This window comes from Protopterus annectens, chromosome 3.part1 (genome assembly GCF_019279795.1).
Source record: "Protopterus annectens isolate FY-2018-M chromosome 3.part1, PAN1.0, whole genome shotgun sequence".
In the NCBI taxonomy this organism is placed as follows: Eukaryota; Metazoa; Chordata; order Ceratodontiformes; family Protopteridae; genus Protopterus; species Protopterus annectens.
In genome coordinates this window covers 1270085517-1270108298 of record NC_056732.1, presented here as the reverse complement: position 1 = coordinate 1270108298, position 22782 = coordinate 1270085517, and the positions used below count along the sequence as shown (strand labels likewise).

The 22782-nt window shown below is 36.8% G+C and overlaps 1 protein-coding gene across 2 annotated transcripts in view; it reads right to left on the bottom strand.

Annotated features, from left to right (window-relative positions):
* The window catches only part of LOC122798413 (ubiquitin carboxyl-terminal hydrolase CYLD-like), a 1245230-nt gene that overhangs the window by 548081 nt on the left and 674367 nt on the right, over positions 1–22782 (bottom strand). For both annotated transcript variants that reach the window (XM_044067332.1, XM_044067333.1), the window contains one exon: positions 57–201. In XM_044067332.1, the coding sequence (XP_043923267.1) occupies positions 57–201 (145 nt within the window). The remainder of the gene's footprint in view (positions 1–56; positions 202–22782) is intronic.

Here is a 22782-nt window from a genome sequence, read left to right as displayed (position 1 = left end):
CCTATTGAGAAAAAAAAAACTTAGGCTGGCATTTTACAAGCAACTGCACATCTTACCAGTTTCTTCCAATTCTTCTGCATGCATTTTAAACCGACTGTCTGGAAGACAGGAACTCAGATTTACAAAAATTCCACGTGTCGGTGGACAGTTGAAGTATTTTTTATTCATCAATTTTCCATCAGAAATCCCAATATCTTCATCCTGAAATAAGCAGAAAAAAATAAAAATTGTATCATGGCACACTGGGAAAAAACAATATTGTTTACTAATGCATTGCTTAAAAAACATGTCGCCTGGTATACTCGTTACCAGGATGACATGTTTTTATTATGGAACGGCCCCAGTGAATTTGTCCCTGAATTTATTGATAATATTACATCTTTAACAAACTTCCTAGAATTCACATTTAATTTGCAAAGTGATACTATTAATTTTCTTGATATCCATTTACATAAAGATTTTTTTAATAGTAGGTTTAAAAGCACCATTTATAGGAAGCCTACATATTCTAATTCTTTCCTCCATTTTTCTAGCTGCCATCCCTACCACCAAAAGAGAGCGGTGGTAAAGGGACAAATGGTCAGGGCAGCTAGAAGGATTTCTGATGAACTAGATTATATGGAGGAAAATTAATTTTTAGTTAAAATGTTTTCTAATAGGGGATATCCCATGTTTTTGCTCTTAAATATTTCAGCAGAAGTCACTACTAAAAGACAAATAGGACATTTTAAGCCTTTATTAGATGGTGATAATTTAGTTCACCATCCTTCTTTTAGAAATGAAAATGAAAATCCTTCCGATATTGGTCTTACTAGTTATACAGAGAGTTTCTTGTGTACATATACTTTAGACCATATCGGTATTAGAGAGATACTTAATCAAAATTGGGCTTTACTTAAGGAAGATAGTATCTTAAATAAACTGCTAAGTAACCAACCAAAAATCACTTACAGACGGGGTCCTAATTTAAAAGAATTATTGTATTCATCAACTAAACCCACAGTTAATAATAAAGTGGGTATGTTCAGATGTGGTGCTTCCATCAATGTAGATATTTAAATACATCTCACCAACTTAAAATTAGGGACAAAATTTATAAAGTTCAAAATAGATATACTTGCAACACTAAAGCAGTAGTTTATTCTGCTTGTTGCCAGGTTTGTTCCGCGTTCTACACTGGCAAGACAGAAAGAAAAATAAAACAACGCATTTATGAACGTCAATATGCGATTGGTAAAAAAGATTTGACCAATGCACTAACTAAGCATATACACGATTTTCCTGAACATTATTTTAAATTTACTATACTCCAGCAAGTTCTGCAGGACGAATTAGGTGGCCCATGTCAGATTAATTTAGAAATAAATGAATTACGCTGGCAAATTCGAACTGCAGCATATATCTGCCCAGGTCTTAACGAATATATTTCCGTTAAGTGTGTCCTTAAACTCTTAGCCTTGAAGAGATAGTTTGTTAAACGAATGTTAATATATATATTTTTTAATATTTTTTAATATATATATATTTCTTGAGTTTTAACAATTTTAAGATATATATAATGGGTTTCATGATTCTCAGTAAGTCCCTTTAATAGCTGCATCCAATGTTTCAATAATTTTATTGTTTTTATTATCTTTAATGTTTATGTTGCATTGCAGGGTTAATGTGTTTATAAGAAAAACAGTCATTGTCAGGTTTTATATGTAATTTTTGTTATTTGATTATATATGGAATTTTTAGAATCACATGACAGTTTAATTAATTAATCATGATGAGAATAGTTATAAAATCACACTTTAGTTCACATCTCATTTATCTGAAGAAGGAGAAGCATTGTTTTTTCCAAAAGCGCTCATATTAAATTGTTTGTCAGTTTCCTGCTCTAGCTTGTTTTCGTCATTTTCGTTTTTGGAAGTGTACTGCAGACTGTATTATAACTGTTGAAATTAATATTGTAACAAAGGATACTGGAAGAGTGGAGGTTAATCTCAGTCCAACTAACTTTTAAAAATAGTCTGAAATTAAATTACCTGGAAGGCCATAAAGATTGTACCTTACAGTTCTGATTGCAGCCACAGACAAAATGTCTGTAAAAACAAGGACTAGGAAGTCTGCTGTATTGTCCTTTACAGTGAATTAATTGCTACCCTGGAAGTTTGGAATTACTGAAATGGTTTTATGGCTTCCAGATGCTGTAACACATCTTAGCAAAGATATACCTGTGTATGGTAACACATATGTGTGAGATTCTTGTCCAATTTCTAGCAAAGGGGGTGGTATGGGAACCAGAAGTCCGATGAACAGATATAGGTGATGTCATTCTGTAATCCAACACTGAAATGATGTTTTAATACCAGATGAGACAGAAGTCTCTGAATAGCATGTTTTTGAAACATGACATAGAAGGATCACTCACCTACTTCATAATGCCTTGCTTTAGTAAGAAACCAGGGAATAGTAATTCTTTAGATCAGTCAGGAAAATATAGTGAGATTAGTTAAGTACTCTTTTTCTGTATCTGTGTGAATCTATTCTGCAACAGGACTCATATGGCCTATCACTCAGCTATTACACCTCCTAAATGTGTGAAAAGTTTAAGTACCTAGTCTCTAATTAATTCCCATATCTGCTTTGCACCCACTGCATGAAGTGTCCTATTATAAATTTTGCTAGCTGAAAACTACTCATATGAAATGTTCTCATGTATATACTCTGTATTGCTTGTATAATATCTCTGATTTGAGAAAGTACTGTTGTATAAACTGCTAATAATATGTACTACTTCTTCTTCCGGCTTTTTCCCGGTTAGGGGTCACCACAGCGAATCACCTGTTTGCTCATGACTGGCAGTAGAGATTTACAGTGTCAAGTTGCCAGCCCGGCGCCCAACCTTCTACAGAAGGCAAACACATGCACACACTCATACGTAGGCCCAATTTATAGTGTCCAATCCACCTACAGCATATATTTGGGATGGGGGAGGAAACCAGAGCACCCGGAGGAAACCCACATGCCCACAGGGAGGTCATGCAGACTCCGCACAGAAGGCACCGCAGAAGAGGATCGAACCAGAGAACCTCTTGCTGTGAGGCGGCAATGCTAACCGCTGCACCACCGCAGCCACCCTTGCCAATAATATGTACTGTCTTTATTAATTTAAATTCTGTATTTTTCATGGGTTCATAGGTAGGTACTAGGCTATTAGCCCTAGGGCCTATATAAGCCTAGCCAAAAAGGTACCCTGGCATTTGCCACCCAAGAAAATTATTTTCCTGTGCCCCTGTCGAGCAGAGCCACAGAAGTGATCCCTGGGGTGAATTTCCTATTTCCCATCCAATCATCAAGATTTTTCTTGAAGAGTGCTAATGAGGAGCTCTGTTTGACATACATAGGTAGTCTGTTCCAGAGTATGTGAAGTCTCTGGGACAGGAATCTATCCCTCCAGCATGTTCTGTTTATTGTGGTGACAAGATTTATGTCCCTAGAGCGTGTAGCTCAGAGGGATTGGGATTTCTTTAAGTGGAGCATGTCCAACAGCTCCGGGTTTGACATAGCTTTGTATGTTGGGCAGAGATTGCCTCTGAGTAGGCGATATGCGATGGAGTAAAGCTGGAGTTTTTTGAGACGGTCTGCGTAGGGCATCTCTTTGAGGCCAGTAATCCTCTTTGTGAGGTATTCCTGTGGCCTTTCCAGTTGTTGTAGATGTCTTGTGAGGTACATACCATGACGCGTTCCATTACCTTGCAGACCAGACTTGTCAGGCTAATGGGGCAGTAGTTCCTGGGGTCCGTTGTGGCTCCCTCTTTGTGGAGTGGGATAACCATCATGATGCACCATTCAGTGGGCACAAAGCCTGAGGTGAGGCTATGACTGAACATGGTACTTAGGTAGGGTGCCAGTTCATTCTGTAGTTCGTGTAGAACGCAGCCTGGGATATTGTCAGGTCCCATGGATGCTGTGTTCTTGGCTTTGGAGAGTGTGTTTTTTACCTGTGCAGCCATGATTACAGGAACTTTGCATTCTTCTGGTATAGAGATGGGCCCTCTAGGGGGTGAGAGGGGGGTAAAGTTAGCACTGAACCTATCTGCCAGGATGTTTGCAATATCAGTTAGTTCTGTATATTTAGTGCCATTGTGCTGTAACTTGGAGCAGATCTGAGTGTTGCCATTGAGATTCTTGATATAGATATAGAATGCTTTGTGGTTGTCTTTAAGAGTCAGTGGCAATTTTGTTTTCGTAACTAGCTTTGGAGGATTTTATGAGAGATCTCAGCTTCTTACTGAGGTTGACCAGGGAGTTCCTCCAGTCATGGGATTTTACTCTTTTTTGCAACAGTTTCATTCTTCTGTTGTAAAGTTTGTTTATGGCAGAGGACCACCAGATTGGCTTCCTGTTTTGGAGCATAGCATCATCTTGGTTCTGTTAGGAATAGCATGATCCATGCACTCGTGTAAGTGCTTATAAAGTGCATTTGTGTAGGATTCAGCAGTCATACCTCTATTGTCCGTCTGCATGGGTGTCATGAAGTTTGCCACTTCTGTCTTAAGAAGCGTGAAGTTGGCTTTGGAAAAGTTTTTTATGGTGGTTTCCCTAACTGGGGGGTGGGGGTGGGATGTGGATGTCTAGGGTGATTAGCTTGTGGTCGGATCTGACCACCGAGGAATTAACTGCTGGTGTGGAACACCGGTTGCCCATGTTGGTAATGACCGGGTCTAGGATATTGCTGCCCCTGGTGGGGGTGTTAATAACTTGATCCAAGGCATTGGAATTTATGAATTCCAGAAAATGTTGAGCAAAAGAGTTGGTACAGGAGTAGTCTTCCCAGTTAATGGTGAGGTAGTTGAAATCACCCATTATTAGGGTGTTGGGTTGTACTCTAATACTTTCCAGTGTATTAAGAAATGAGGAGTGGGAACCCTGGGGCATGATGGGGGGTCTGTAGCAAGCTACAATATGGATTGCGGTCTTGCCCAGAGTTAGTTGCACTTAGATAATCTCGTGTGCATTATGCTGTGCAACTAGGCTGGAGGTGTGGATATCCTTAATGAATATGGACACGCCTCCACCTTTAGTGCTTCGTTCCGGGTTAGGTGGCCGTAAGGTGTGGTATGAATTATAGCCTGGTAATGCAGGGGTGCTCTCTGGAGCTTTGAACCAGGTCTCTGTCACTGCACAGATGTCGATGTTCTCCATTTTAAGGAGTGCCTCGAGTGAGTGCATTTTGAGATTTAGACTTCTAGCATTGAGTAGCATTACCTTCAGATTTTGCTTGCTTGTACCTGTTATGGTGGTGAATTTGTCATTTGAACCTTGCCTAAAAAAGGCACTACAGGGGTGGCAAGAGCCTTAGCCAGTATCCGGGATCCCAAGGGTGACAGGTGCAGGCCATATCTGGCAAAGCATTGTGGTCTTTCAATCATGTCGTCCCAGGCAGACAAATACTGGATCCCCTTAGAATGACACCAGAAACTTAGCTAATTGTTGAAGTCAATCATTTTGTCCTTGTACTGCGGTATCATTCTGGGTGATGGCAGGGTGCTACTCAGGGCTAGGGTCATACCTGCCTGGGCTACAAGATCGGAGAGCTCCTCCATGTCTCTTTTCATGTAGTCCAGGAAGGTATGTCTCGGGTCATTCACACCAACATGGACAATGACAGGGTCATATTTGTACTTGTTGTGGAGTGACCTGAGTGCGTGTGTTATGTGGCGGATCCTGACACCTGAGGCAGCTGACAGTAACTTTCTCCTTGTTTAGCCTGGTGAGTGGAACATCAATGTGTCTGACTATAGAGTCACCTATGACTAGAGTGTTGGGTACGTTATGCCTTATGGGCTGTGGTTGAGTGGCACACTGAGTCTGTGGGCTGTGTGTCATTTGGGTTGTGTTGGTGGGTGGAGTTTGCTTGCGTTTCTGCTTTGGAGGTCCCTGATGCTTGAGCAGATTTTTATTGAGAGCCTCCGTGAATGTAGGTGTGTGTTTTGTGTTTCTGTGTGTGTGTTTTGGTGGTGTAGGTTTTGATGGACTATGTGATGAGTGTGGTGTGGTGCAAGTGTTTACCTTCTCCTCTTGACTATCTAGTCCAGTCTTGGGTGAAGAGAGCTTTGCTTCCAGTTTGGCTATACAAGTACATCTCTCACAGGTTGCAGTGTTGGGTGGTAGGAGGAGAGGGTTGTCTGTGCACATGAGGCAATTGCTGCATTGCCCCAAGATGCCCAGATTCATCAGGTAGACAGGAGAAATCACCGGGAGCTGACCCTTAGACATGCCTGGATAGGTGTTTATTAAGTACTAAAAACTGCTTTCCTCTAGACAAGTGAAGAAAGTTGAGTGCTGTAGTAATTTCCAGCTTATTTAGTGCTCACGAGTTCTGAACAAGTGCTGAGTTCAAAGAAACAGATCTGAGTGCTAAAACTAGAAAACTGGCTAGTTCTAAGAAACAAAATTAAGCTAGAAGGCTTCCCTCCAACACAGAAATGCTTGGGGGCTTAAAAGCCTACAAACAGTCTAGACCACCTACAGGAAAGGCAGGAAACAACCTTATTTTTTTTTCTTTCCCAGATGCTCTCTTTGTACACAGTAGGAGTGCCTGAAATCAGAATATGCTCTCACTGCACCCAGTTGAGTGAGCAAATGAGATGGGCCCAGAAGGAGTATCCAAACACAAATTTACAAGAGGGGCGGGCAATTTCAAAGCCACCAAGATTAACACCAAAACAAAACCAGGGAGGGTGTGTGGGGAACTAACTGAAAAAACAGAGTCAAAAAGTCCAGTTCAGTTAATATTCAATGCAACACAAATCAATTAAAATTCTGTATTATTTGAAAAAAGTGCTGATAAAAGGTACTTAAATTCTCTTATATGTCTAGTTGAATACAGCTAGATCTCAGCTGGCCAAAGCTTGCATGTCACATGCCTTATATGTGGAGCTTTTCTCCCCGGGACTCCACTGAAAATGGGTACTTCTGGCCCAGGTGGACCATCCCAGTAAACAAATGCAAATAAATTAATAAATATTCATCTGTGATATTTTAATATTTCCTGTGATTGAAAACTATGGTGTTTATTGTAAATAGATATTTAGTATTTTCATGTTCTTTTATTATCTATTGTTAAATGTATTTAAACTTTTCATTGTGGCTGGTCTTTTAGAGAATATTTTAACCTTTGAGAGTACTTATATTAATTTGGTGACACTGGGGCCATTCCTGAAAGCCTTATTGCATTGGTCAAACACTACCATTTGCATTAATATTACTTTCACTCAGTATAGTTGGGTATCCTTGTAAGAGCCTTAAAGTAGCTGGCTTTGGAAATGTCCTGGTGGCAGTAACTACCTTATAGTCTGGGCAGAGGGGCATAGCTAGTAGATTTGTGACAGCCTTTCCCAGCCGTGTGTGTGTGTGAAAATCAAATCTGAAAAGAGTGTGTGTATCAGCTACTTGGAGCAGAAACATGGAGCACTGGTTTCAGAGAGAGGGTGGTGGAGGACTTGGCCTAGGATACTCGGCTGAGGACTCAGCTCTATACCTGTGCCAGTGGACAGTCTTATTTGGGTCCTGGAGAGAGAGAGAGAAACCCAGATTCCAGACTGAGTGTGTTCCCTGTGTGCTCTTAAGAGAAATTGTGCTTGGTGTAGAGATGCATCTGAAAATACTGTGTGCAGCTATTTTTGTTCCAAGTGAACATCCCTCACTGCTGACCAGTGGTGAGGATTCAGACTCCTTGATTACTTGCCCAGAGAGGGGACGTCACATGCAATACCAGTTTTTAAAAGCTGGTATGCATTAAAGAATGATCGGCAGATCAAGCCCATCCCCAACACTTTGCACCCTGGCAATTGCCCCCTTCCCCCCTGCCCTAGCTATGTTACTGGATATGCATATAGCTGGTGTAATGAAAACAGCCTCATGTTAAATGGGAAAAAAGTGTAGTACCTCCCATGTTCAATTGAAATCTAGAATGGTTAGGCTTAAACTCAGTACAGATATATTTTTGGAAGGAATCCAATGGGGAGAACATTTTAACTCCGTACATACAGTGACTGGAGATCAGGATCACACCCATTATGACTGTGAGGTAATGACCTTAATCATTTTGCTGTGTCAGGCCTTGCAAACAGCTATGGCATAGTTAGGGTAGAACAAGGTGGGCAGCTGTCCTGGCCGTAAGATATTAGGTGTGTGATCGGCATTCACACTAAATGCTAATACTGTACTTATATCTACAGCTGAAGTTCTTCATGTGGTACTGCAATTGTAATAAACCACTAGTTACACTTGTTTGTAGTAACTGGTTTGGTACAGAAGATGGTCATCAACTAGGACAGAGGACTTTTCTTTCTTCCTTTTTTTTCTTTTTGGTCTTCAACTTAGAGTAGAGGGGCACCAGATCAGAGACTTGTGCCATGTGCTAGATAGCCTGGCTATGGTTCTGGCAAACAGCATAAATTAAAAAACAAATCAGACACTTCTGTCTACCTAGAAACTTGGCTGTCATCTAATTTACAGGAGTCTAGTGCGTCTTGAGATTGTTTTTAATATCTGATTTCTGACTGAAGCTACAAATGATTTTAAAGTCATCCAGTAGATGTGCCATCTTGTGACGTACCATAGGGCAATGCACAAGTCTTGATCTTGCCTAAAGTTTACACTTTCAAGTTATTTTAGCAGTAAAAAGGTTTATAACAACAGTATAGTCAAGGCATACTCATACTCAAGTGAGCACATTCTTTTTCGGATGCAAAGCCCAAACTAAAATGTCTACAATTATCTAAACTGGTGCCTAAATACATATGTACACTGCCTGGTTATAAATCTGATTGCTCATCCAAAACCAGCATTTTTTATAGGTGCAGAGGAAAAGATGTGAAAAACGACAGAGGACAACATTTGAGCAGATGTGCATGTTACAGACTACGAGCAAAGGTCTGTGATCCTTTCTGGCACAAAACTTCATTTTTTTCAACAAAATGGTGTTTGTATGCCCCTTCATGCATGGGAACACTTCAGTTGAAAAAAAATTTTTTTAACAAATAAAAGGGTAAAAAAGACATGTTTTTAAAACACCTGCTGACTGCAGAAGCTTAACTGAGCCACCTGTCATTGCCCAGTGTGCTGGCTCTACATAAACTCTTGCCCAAGCAAAGATGTAATTAATTGTAAGGCATAAATGGTTGCAAAGCAAATTATTTGCCAACCTGCTAAATTAAGAGTTTGACCAAAAAAAAAAATGAACACATTGGCAATTAATTTGCTTCCCAATCTTTTATGCCTTATAATTAAACCCAACTACCTCTCTTCCAAACAATGAGATAATTACACACTGCTTGCACATTCTTTTAATGCAGGACAATTTGAGGTGGCTCAATTAAACTTTAACAGGAGTTTTTAAACTCTTTTCTTTCTATAAAAATCTTAATTTTTCAACAAAGGAATGCTTTCAAGCATTAATGTACATGGAAGCACTTATTTTATGCTGAAAAACAGAGTTACTAAAAATGACTGCTCATAATCATTAAAGCAAAGTAGTATAGGAACAGGGGCAAAAATATGAGACTGTCATAAAAAGGAAACTTCTGTCTACACTCATGGTTTCTAATATATCATAAGGAAAAGTAAGTTATGTACTTACCATAACAATAGATTTGTGTTGTCCTCTTCTCTCTGGTTCAAATGTGGGTTATCGGATCAAACTCTGATCCTAAGCCTGCCATTTTAGAGTCTTCTCTACCCACAGTACTCTGCACTCACCTTCCCTCCTCAGATCGAGTTTGTCACTGATTAAGACAAACTATCAAATCTTACTACTACATGATGATAGTGGAATGGGAGAGACAAGGACTCATGCTGGGTGATGCATAGGCCAGGCCACCAGTCAAGAGCACTCAGCTAATCACCATGCCAATAACTTCCATATCTAATGTGATTTCTGTCCTGCTTCAACCTGTGGGAGAGTTCCCAGCCAGAGAAAACCCCAGGAGACCTTAGAAGAGAACATTCTACAAAATGGTGGAACAAAATAAAGATCTTGACCTAGACTGAACATCCAACTTGTAACGGGAAACAAAAGTATGAGCACTGGAACAGGCAGCAGCATCAGGAATGTCATCAATAGAAGCTTTCGAGAAAAAGGCAGTTGAAGTAGCTACTCCTCTAGTAAAATTACCTCTAAACCTTAGAAGTAATGGCATCCCTCTCAGAGTACACAAATGAAATACAGTTGGATAGTCATTTGGATAGGGTTGACTTAGAAAAGTAAACAAAGAGCTGGTCAGATTACCTAAAACATTTTGTTCTGTCCAAGTAAAACACGAGTTGTCTATGCACATCCTAACAATGAAGCAAATACTCTCCCTTGTTAATGAAATTCAGAAAGAAGACTGACAAGTGAATAGGTTGGTACAAATTACACTCCAAGCTGACCTTGGGCAAAAGGAGGGATTTGACATAAGATTAAGTTCTTATGAAAAATCAAGTAAGGAGGAATAGAGGTTAATGCTTGCAGCTCAGCTACCCTTCTGGTGAAGGTTACAGTAATCAGAGAGAGGGTCTTCCAAGACAACAACTTCAAGTATATCATAGCTAAAGGTTCAAAAGGAGGGCAAGCAAGCACTTGAAGCATCAGTGGAAGATCCCATGTGGGTACTGGACCTTCAATAGGTGACTGCAACAAAAAAGTACCAAAAGTGTATTTTCTCTGCTAAAGTGGAAATGGAAATAACAGCTAACTGTACACCTTAACGGTAGAATAACTCAACCCAGTATAAAAGTGATCAGTCAAAAAGTCCAAGATGGGCAGGGGGGGAGCATGGCCAAGATGCTGATCTGGTAACAGCACTTTCTCTCAGCTCTCTTACGTCATTACTATTCCTGACCGGAATTTTATGAAATAAGTAGTAATTTCAGGAAATTTCTATTACTAACAACTTTGTATTACCTTGGAGCATCTACAGAAGAAATTTCATTGACTATCTTTGGATTATTCTTGTCAAATTAACTGCTGAAAGAACAACACTACAATCAGCTACACAACATGAGTCATCTTAAGAATTCAGCTCAGGACTACCATAAAAAAGGAACTACATTCACTTAATTCTAATTATACAGGAACTCACAATCAAAATTGATAAAATGGATAACAAAATAGATACTTTCAAGAAAAAATGCTCACAGCAACTTGAACAACTTCAGGAAATGTTTACACAACAGAAAGGGCAAATTTCACTTATGGAACAGTCATTAAATGACATTGACTGAAGACTACTAATAGAGGAACATCAAACAGAATTTTTATTACAGCAGAATACTTACTTAATAGAAAAACTTGATGATATGGAAAATCAAACAAGAAGAAATAACATCTGGATATATGGTTTACCAGAGAAAATGGAAGGGGACAACATAATAAACATTCTCACCACCTGGATACCAGATATAGTGAAATTACCTGAAGCCCTTTTTATAGCATAGAACATGCACACAGATCATTAACAACCTCTGGAAATACCTCTTCAATCAAAAATAAGCCAAGATCCTGAGACTTTTTTCTTCTCAAGACAAAGATCTTATCCCAAGAAATGCCTCGGCAAATTCACCCATCAAATATAAAGATGCTCTAATCAGATTTGACAAGGACTATTCTGTAAAAGTGTTTTCGAAAAGAAAATAATTCCTACCAGTAATAAAACTACTAAAAAAGAAACAATTGAAAACTCATCCTTTGTTTCCAGCAAGACTGAGAATCTTCTTGCCAGAGGGAATAAAAATATTTGAAACATTGGACTCAGCAATAAAATACCTTTCTAACAACAACATCTTAACACAAGAAGAATCTATGGAATGGAGAAACAGTACACCCAAAAGAAATGCAGAAGCCCACAACTGGAAGACTGTTAACAAAAGAAAAAAAAATTGAAGGACAAATAAGCATTTATACACTGTATATTGTTAATGTTTAAACAATGATACAGAAGCAACAAAAATTCTTCTTGTTTTCAAACCAACTTGAAACAGGTACCCTTTTACAATTATTTATTATATACTATTAGATTTATTTAAAAATGGAACAAATTCATTTCTATAATAATTTTTCTAATTAATTTCTATTTCGTTTATACATCAACATTTAGAGATTTCCATATAGTCAACATGTAAAACATCAACAAATAGAAAAGTCCTTATACGATCATCCACTGACATACAAATGCTTGACAAGCTTTTAATTGATAGATTAAATTAATTGTAAAAACTGTTTGAAGTTCTTTACTAGATACAGTCTTAAACTAAATGTTCAGATCTGCACCCTTTAATTTAATTGGATGAGCTACAGAAACGACCAACAACTATTGCTTTAATAATGAATATTATTACATCCCCAAAATACCACAGGAGTAATTTCACTGAATTATAAATGTTTGGTTAAGCTTTTGATAAAATTAACTAATACAGCCATCATACAGTTCAAAATTTATTGTTATGTGCCATGATATATTGCATGTTTCATTATAAGTATTACAAACTTTGAACTAAAACAAAATATGTTTAGGAGTGATTAATTTACTTTTTCCGTTTGTGTAGTGGTTTGCTGTAATATGTAGCTGACATAGAAAACAGATACATCTACATTTTTACACTAACAGCAGGTAATACACTACCAGCCGCGTGCACATTACCTTAATCAAAAGAGAGGAAAAATCATACTTTCCTTCCCGCCTGGTCCTCGAGATGATTACATCAAATTTGATACATTATCCACATCAGGAAAGCTGATCCCATTCTGCGACCGTTCCCTCCTTGCGTACGTCGTCTCTTGAAAGTCTGCAATCAAAGCCTCATAGAGCAGAGACCCAGAACACGGAAGTACGCTTCCTTCTTAAAGCAACAGTACTGTGTCTCCCCTTTACAGTCTTTACTATATTTCTTTATATTTATCTTAGCTATAATTTTTAATTGCAATTCACAGTCTGAGGTTGAAAACAAACTCATTCACTGACTACCATTTCACAGAAGGCACACAGTAAAAAGTAAACTTTGTAAACAGAATTATTTCATGTGGGAAGCAACTGTTCCTTGCATACCTTTCATCCTGGGGTGTCCCCCTGCATGCACGCTTAGTTATACCCAGCACAAGGAACACTACACCTAAGTAAAAAATTACAACTTTGTAAGCTGTAGCAATGTAGTTTCTGACAGTCTGCACAGCGTACATCATTTGGCAAATCTGAATCTTAGATCTCATCTGAATATTAATTTGGAACTTTCAGTAATAACAGGCAATACTATATAGTGCTCTTAGAAGTGCAGTACTAGTATATTTCATCACTACATGTCACCATTGGAAGAAAGATAAGGCTCCTCCAAATATTGTATCACTGCAGAAACAAGCATTTAGACATGCATTATCATTCAACGATTTTACTATAAGTTGCTTCATCAATAAATAAATAGTGATACTTATAATTAATCATTAACAAATTTCTGATTGTTCTTTATACATTCTGCTGGCAAAATGCACTCAACCAATTATATCACTATTTACAACAGACACCAGGTGCTTTCTTACCTTAACGATACAGGATAATTTATGGGGCCATTGCAATTTGGTTTATCGGCAGCATTAACACAACTGCCTGTCACTGCCCACATGCATTACTGCTAATTAGTATGTTGGGTTGCTGATGATTAAGGACTGGGCAGTTCGAAGTGTTATGTAGACTAGACAATACTTTGAAAATGCTTCATAATGAGTGAATATGTGTATATTGGCCAGGTTTTTATTTGCATCATAATTATTTGGTCCTGTATGAGCAATGATAAAAATGTTACAATGTGTATTAGTATTTTTGCTGTTGTAATGCATGGACTGTACTGATCACACTCCAAAAGTCAGTAACAAATAACCTTGTTATAGTGATATTCATAAGTAAGAATCCCATTGTTATTGCTGTAATACACAAGGCCGTCAGCAGAAAAGTATAAGGTAAATCAACTCACAGCTTCGAATTTAACACATGTAGTATTGCCATGCAGACAGAGGCGTGTGGAAGAACAAAGCATCTAACAGTTTTTAAAGTGCTGATTCAATGATGTTTCCTTTATGTCATACATTCATAGACAGCACATTTTCACAGAAATAGCAATCAGGTATTTCTTTAACTCAGACAACTGTGAACTTATCAAGCTAATTGAAACTAAACCAAGTGCAGGTGAATAGCATGGAATCTATACTGACTCAGTATGATGAAGAGTCCACTTTTCTATAATAATAAAATGTATTTATTGTACAACACATACAGAGACCAGTCTGTATGTTCTAGACAAATTGAACAGGTTATTGGTATGTTCCTTTTTGACACATAACCTCTCCAAATGATCACCCTCTACTCCCTCCAACAACATTATGGCATGTCACCGGGTATGCTAATTCCTTTTCTTACAACTTTTGTGCCTTTCTGTTTCCTTAGTTTAGTGTCCTGTAGAAGTGCTTTTTGAACATTTAAACATTTTGATTTCCAATATAAAAAAAAATCTGATAAGAAAATTCTGCCACATTTCAGGATATGGAATCAATATGTACTGCTTGTCTGTTAGATCTTGTTTCCTTACCTCCATTTTCTGACCTATATCTTGCACCCCCCCCCCCCATAGATATATTTTGGTGAACTGATTCCCCTGGGCAGTAGCATAACTCCTCTAGCCATTTTATATGCCCTCAGGGCAGTAGTATAATTCTTTTAGCTTTTCTATATGCCTAAACCAAAAGTGACTGAACTCACTTGGCTTGTTTTGCAATGGGACTTAAGAAATGAGCAAGCAATCTCATGTTATCTCCCCATCTCACCAGCTGATGGTCACTTTCCTCAGTATGAACACCTCTTCTTTTACCATGAAAGATGCAATTTAACACGCACATTTGAAAAAAAAGATAATTATCCAAGACACATTACATCTGCATTATCACACACCCATTGACTATATTGTATTTGCATAAGCACCAGACACTAAAACAAAATTGTGTTGCATTTGAAGTCTGACTATGTAATTATACTAATGAACTTCAAACCTTCCTTTATACATACATAAACCTATGACTTAGAAACACTTCAATTAAATAGAAATTTGTCTCTCATTGGTACATATGCACTTGGCATACTGAAATCTGTATTTGTTATTGAATTGCCAGCAAAATGCAATGATACAAACTGCAGGGGAATTTAAGGCTTTTTTACTTTTATTATATGGATGCATACTATAATTTTATGGACCTAGTTTATATTTTAAAGGAAAAAAAAAGAAACCAGGGTATATAGGAATATTTCACTATTAAGGGTCCATATGGTGAATATGTAAAGCTCTGTTTTTCTTTTTGTTGTTCTTTTGATTATATTCTATACATATGTATAGCTGGAAATGTTTATTTAGAAATGTATTACTGATATTAAGCTGACTTTATTTTCAACGTTAAGTTTGAATGTCTGGTTTTTAAATACTGATTAGAAAATCTTATACATAAAATAAGAGCATCATTACTATATTAAGCATGTTATGAACTTTAGATCTGTAGTTAACAATGCTTCAATACATTTTTTCATATATTCATTTATTAGCTGACTATATCATTCTTTTAAGGTATGTAAATAATATCATACTGATTTTGAGGTTAAGAGAGATTAACCTAAACACGATAAACAAGATAAGATTTGCCTGGGTAGTTCTACTACTCAGGCAAAGAGGTATATTACCTCATAGTGTTAAGGATTGTATTATACGGTTTGAAATCATACGTTTAGTAGTTCATTCTTTTTTTTTGTTCTAATGGTTTGGTGTCTACAGGAAATATACAGAATACATATATGAAGAAAGAATCAAAACATTTTTATAAAGCAAAACCAAGGATCAAAATTACTTTCATAAACTATCATACAAATCAAACATAAAATAAAACATGAAATGTTTATCTATAAATGTCAATGGCTTGAATAATAGTAATAGGAGAAGTTTATTCAAATATATAAACTTACATAAACCACAAACAGTATTTTTACAAGAGACACACTTGTTAGACATTGATATAAACAATATAAATAACAACACTTACACAGTACTAGCAAGCTCTCAATATAAACAAAAGAAAAGAAGAGTAACCATATTAATATATAATGAAATCATATCTCCCAGAATAATTAATACCTATTGTGACACAGCTGGTATGTTTTATCTCATATCTATGGAACTGAATAATAAAAATCTATACTTTAGTAAATTTATACTAGATACCAGACCTTGGACTAGAAACAGTTAAGCATCACTTTGAAGAAATAATCCATTTAGCTAAAGGTAGCCTGGTGATAGCAGGAGATTTTAATTGCATAACAGATGACAAGACACAGATTCAAAATCTGCAAGAAGAAAACTACCTATATCAAAGGCACTCTTAAAATTCACAGACACAATGAACATAAAAGATATAAATGAATTGCTGACTCAGACTCATTAATTTACTCCTTTTACTCACACAGACATAGGACTAACTCTAGAAGAGATAGGATATACATATCCAATGACTTAACAAAAATTGAAAGAGTTAAAATGATAAATTGTACACTATCTGATCATAACGCTCTAGTTTTTGACTTAGAACTAAAGCATGCAGATACAAAATCTATTACAAGAATACCTTCTTACATCACAAAATTAACAGAATTTAAAGAATTCTTTGAAAATGAAATTAAAGCATTTCTTGAATTCAATATAACAGAAGACGTCTCTGAAATATATATTTGGGATTCGCTAAAAGTGTATATATATATATATATATATATAATTGAACGGTATTAACTTGGTACATTAACAAAAGAAAATTCTGGAATAAAGATATATTAGAATTACAAAAGAAAGCGGATAAACTGAAACTAGAAGGTCAGAAAGGAAATGTAGACTTAGTTCAGGAACTATTACAAACCAATAGCAAATATGAAGACATTTTGCATCATAAGATTATGATTAATCTAGAAAAGATAAACTTTAATTCCAAAGCATCAGAAACAATTAGCAAACAGAACAAACAAAAAAAATTATATCCAAACAAATTAAAGAAATATATATATATACCTAATTCTAAGAAAAATGTAACAGACCTAAATAGTATTTTGGAAGCATTTAGACTGCAATACAACTCTGATAACTCTTTAAACTCTCAAGAAATACCCTCTAACGATACAGAAAAATATCCTGAAAATAAAATTCTTACCAGGTTAACACAAGAACAAATAAAAGTTATAAATAAATCAATTATCATGATGGAATTGAAATCACAAATTAAAAAACTTAAAGTAAATAAGGCATCTGGCCCAGATAATATATTACCCGAAATGTATAAATTACTACCTAATCAGGCTATATCCTTACCTCTGAAAGTATTTACCATAGTTAAACAAGATATAATTATCCCACCCTCTTAGAAATATTCTTTGATATCCCCCATAATTAAAACAGGCAAAGATGAGAAACAATGTTCATCATATGGCCAATATCATTATTAAACATAGATTATAAAATGTTCATGGCAATATATGCAGACAGAATCAAGCATTTTATTCCCATGTTAATCCATGAAGACCAGACAGGCTTTGTTAAGGGAAGGAACACATATGACAACCTTAAAAGAATTTTAATATTAATAGATTATTCAAAACAAATACATTTTGATTTAAACACAATTTCTCTAGACATTAACAAAGCCTTTGATTTGGTTAACTGGAACTTTCTAACATTAGTTTTAAATGAATATAAATTTCCCACAACCTTTCACTCTCTCATTCAATCATTATATAAAGAATCTATAGCATATGTTAAATTAGGGTCATATAGATCAGGCCCTATACAAATTAAAATGGGAACTAAACAAGGTTGTCCATTATCACCACTGCTATTTGCCCTAATAATAGAAACATTTGCAAATCAAATTAGGTCAAACAACAACATTAAAGGAATATATATTAATAGAACTTTGAACCTTAAACTACAACTATTTGCTGATGACATACTTCTAATCCTCTCAGACAGTAATTAATATTTAAAGGCTTTATTTAAGGACATAAAAGAATTTCAAAGTGTCTCAAGTTTACACTTAAATGAAAACAAAACAAAAATCATGTCACGCAACACCAAAAAGAAACATATAAGCAATAACATTTCTGAATTCATAGCAGTGGACAACAAAATAACATACTTGGGTATAGATTTGTTTGAAGGCTTAACAGACTCACTTATACTTAACTATAAAAAAAAACATTACATAAAGTAGAGCATGCAATATCTAACTGGAACAAATATATATTTACAATGGGAGACAGATTATATCTCATTAAATCTCAAGGTATTATATCTAATGCAAAGTTTATCATTACCTCCTCCCAAATATATCATCCAAAGATTCAACACAATAATACTAAACTTCTTATGGTACCCAAATAAACCTTGAATTGCTTTAAATAAACATCTACCAAACATGGAAGAAGGAGGAATTAATCTACCAGATACAGAGACATATATTACATCATATGTTGTTAAAAATATAACTTTATGGTTAAATAACCATTCCATACCTATTTGGAAGTAAATATACAAACAGATTTATATGGAATTTAGCCAAAATCATTTAAAAGAATATTTAACTATTATACCATCACCCCTAGTCTGGCTACTAACAATCACTTAATAGGGAAAATTAAAAATAATAAATTACCATCAAAATATATAAATAGCACCATAACAACATTTAAAAAATATATAAAGTCCCAAATATTAATTCTTTGTTTTTTTCTGACCTTCCCAATAGCCTTTACACCTATTATTCTTGATACATCTCAAATTCAAAAGATAAATACACTAAAGAAAGGTATGATAATTTATTGGCATCAACTGATAGAGCAAGAGAAAATATTAACTAATGAGCAAATAATCAACAAATATCACATAAATAAAGATTCATGGCTACTTTTACAAAATCTAAGACAATGCCTTATAAACAGAACTGAAAAAATGAAAGTAACAGACAAACTGTTCCAGAATTTGTCGCATATTTTATTATAATTACAAATAAACCTTATGAAGGCAATGGTTACCTGACTAATATTTATAAACTGATTAAAAAAAACAAGAGTCTGGGATGATTATACACAGATAAACAATCACTCTCCTAATGAAGAGGAGAAAAAGATGATTTTAAAATCATCAAAACAATCAACTTTGTCAATATATTGGCAATTATTTACTTGGAGATATTTAAACAGAAGTTTTTACACAACACATAAATTAGCCAATTTTTTTGCTAGTGAAGACAAATACTGCAGATGTCAAACTAAAGTAAGTGCCATCTGGCAACATATTTTTTATGACTGTAAATGTCTTACCTTGTATTGGAAAAATATAAATTATTTTTTTCAATTAACAAAATCAATGATTCTATTCAACACCCCTGTCCTGGACTGTGTACCAAAAAAAGATTTCAAGTTACTATGGACACTTGATGGCAGTAGCACACAAAATTATCACCATACATTGGAAAAGGATGACTTCTCCCACATTCAAGGAGTTTAAAAACCGATCTACAACAGTTGGTTATATGGAAATATCTACACCGAAGAACAGAACAACCAGACCTACATCACTTTATAACTCTTGGATGAAAATATTGGAAATATTTGAAAAAAATGGACAAAGATTTATGAACTGCTTTATTATTCCTCATAATGTAATTAAATGTATTAATTGTTTTTTCTGTATAGACGCCAATATATACAGTTAAATAATGTTTTGATATTTATAGGTTTAAGAATTGTATAGACGTTTTTCATTTTTGAATTCATGTAATGTTTGACAAAAATATCATTCTTCAAATAAAAAAAAATTAAAGTTAAAAAAAAAAGTCCAAGATGTCATCCAAAGGGGCCAAAAAGGGATATAAGCTCAAATGGTGAAACGTTTCCATTTACTAATGCATATATTCCAACTGGAAGGCTTCTGAGATGATGAGAGAATGTGTACAACTATCAGAGAGCTTGGGATTCTTGGCCATCACTGAAATTAGAGAAACCAGCACAGGCAATCAATCTTAGTGAGCAGGGGTTGGGCAGAGGCATCCCTGCAGGATGGGAAATCAGATCCGGGAGCAGATCCAGCACCCAAGCAGGGTGACAAAGATGAGATGAAACAAAGGGGAACCACATATTTTGGGGCAATGAGGATAATAGTTGTTCTGCAACAAGCTGCCTTATGAAGAAACTTGATTATCAAGGGCATCAGAGGTATGCAGGAATCCTAGGGACCAAGCACACAGTACAGCCTGTCTGGGTGACTGTCTCTCAGGAGTTCAGGGGGCAGAAAATGCTGCATTTCATGTTTGATGCGGATGCAAAAAGACCGCAGAAGGGGTGCCCAGGCAACAGAAACTCTGAGCCTCTACTTTCAGATTCAGGGACCATTTGTAAGGAATGAGAATGTTCCTACTTAAACTGTCCACCAGAATGTTGGATTTCCCCAGGATATGCATTGCAAACAGAAAGTGCTGAGAGGACATTGCGCATTGCTTAACCTTCATGGCCTCTTGGCATAGGGGATAGTTGCGTGTTTTCCCTTTCCTTGTTTAGGTAACAAATCACTGACATGTTGTCCATTTGAATCACAGTCATACCCTTGGGGAGCAAGTCCTAAAAGGCCTGCAATGCTAGGAGGACAGTTCCCATCTTCAAGACACTGATGTGGAGTTTGGCCTTGAAATTATTCCATATCCCTTGGACAGTTTTCCCTTTGAAATGCCCCACCCCACCTCAGAAGGGAAACATCCATAGTAACTGTGTCCTGAGGATGGGGAAGATCAAAGGGTTGCTGTGCTGTGAACACAGGAGAGCTCAAACATCAGAAAATGTGGTAGCAACAAATGTTAAGTCAATGGACTCTAAAAATTCTACGGGATGTGTAAGATAAGACAATTGAGCTGCCTGAGTCCATTATAATACCCTTGTATAGAATCTTGCTAGAGGAACTAGACAGACAGAAGCTACCATGTGCCCAAGGAGTGGTAGAACTCCAGTCACTAGAGGTTTGTGGACCTGAAGAATGTTGGACTCCTGCAAGTTTATCTGAGAGAATATATTCAAATGGCATCCTATAAAGTCCAAGACTTGCACTGGTTCCAAGCTAGACATTTTGTGATTCACTGTGATACCAAAGAACAGACACAACTGGAATAGTGAGTCTCAAGCCTTGATGAGAGATGTTCTTATGGAAGCAGTGAGGAGTCAATTGTCCAGGTACAGAAACACTTGTAATCCCTGCAGCCTGGGTTAGGCTGCTACTACCATCATGTGATGGGTGAAGACCCTGTGAAACTGTGGTGAGACCAAAAGGCAGAGATCAAAACTGGTAATTATTGGCCCCCAGCAGAAAGTGCATAAATCTCCTGGACTTTATGTAATAGTATGTGTCCTTCACATCTGTCAAGTGCATTCAGTCACCCTTCTTCAGGAGAAGTAAAATGGACTACATTGTGACCATCTGGAACTTGGTCTGTTTGACAAAACAATTCAACTTGTTGAGATGGTCTGCGGTCCTTCCTCTTCCTTTGTACCGAAAAGGGATCTGGAATAGACTCCTGAATCTTACTGGTCTGGTGGGACCTTGGATGACTCAATTAGCCATCAGTTTTTGGACTTTAACTGTAGCATCCCTTTGTCTGATGAGGTGGCAGTTCTTGAAGGGATCTTTGTGGTTCTTTTTGGGCAAATGAAAAAGAAAATGTATAGCCTCTGGACAAGACTCAAAACACCCAGGTGTCCGAGATGATGACCTCTCAAGGTTTTGGATGGAGAGCCAAGTGACCCCCCCAAAAAAAAAATACCTGCAGTGGGCAGCAGATGGGCAACTCATCATGTATGCTGATAGGACACCCCCTCCCAGGGAAAGCTCTGTGGACAGCCTCTGCTGCATGCATGGCACTCATTATGGTTACCTCCTCTGCTGTGAGATCTGGAAATATAGCTGTGCTTTATGGAAAAAGAGATACTTATCCTCTTTCTAATTTCTGGAAAAGAGATACTTATCCCCTTTCTAATTTCTGGAACAGGATTGTTGAGAAGTGACAAATAGCACTCCTACAGCAGATTATTTCTGTCCTGCTCACTAGTTAATGTCTCTTTGACCTTTGGGCCAAAAAGGGAAGAACCACTGAATGGAGCATTTACAAAGGACATCTTAAAGGCTTGTCAGTGCATGGTGATGCCAGTGCCTGCTGCAAGACACGTGCCATCATCAATGTTGGACAGTAACATCATAGCTGCACTAATAATAGACTGCATAGTTGATAATGAGGGACCAGAGTCTTTTGAGTGTCTGCAGGACTGCTGAGTCTTCACCAGATTTGACACTTCAGACACTAGGTCCCATTGAAGCCTTGTCAAATGAGCCAGGAAGTTGACTTGAACACAAAGAAAAGATTGCTGAAGTGTACAAGCTCTTTCCCAAATGACCCACAGCTCAAGATTCACCGATGGGAAAATGGAATAAAAAACTCTCTTCTGAGATACTCTAGTGCAGTCTGTCCATAGGTGGGTAAAAATCCTATCTGGTTACCTGGGGATTGAGTCGAATACATTAAGTTCCCTCCAAGCCCTCAGAGATTAATAGGACTACCCAGGACATGGATGGGCCTGAGCCAAAGGCCTCTAGAAACACAGACACCTCTAGGGAGGGGGCTTCTGTGGTCCATCCCCCACAATGTTT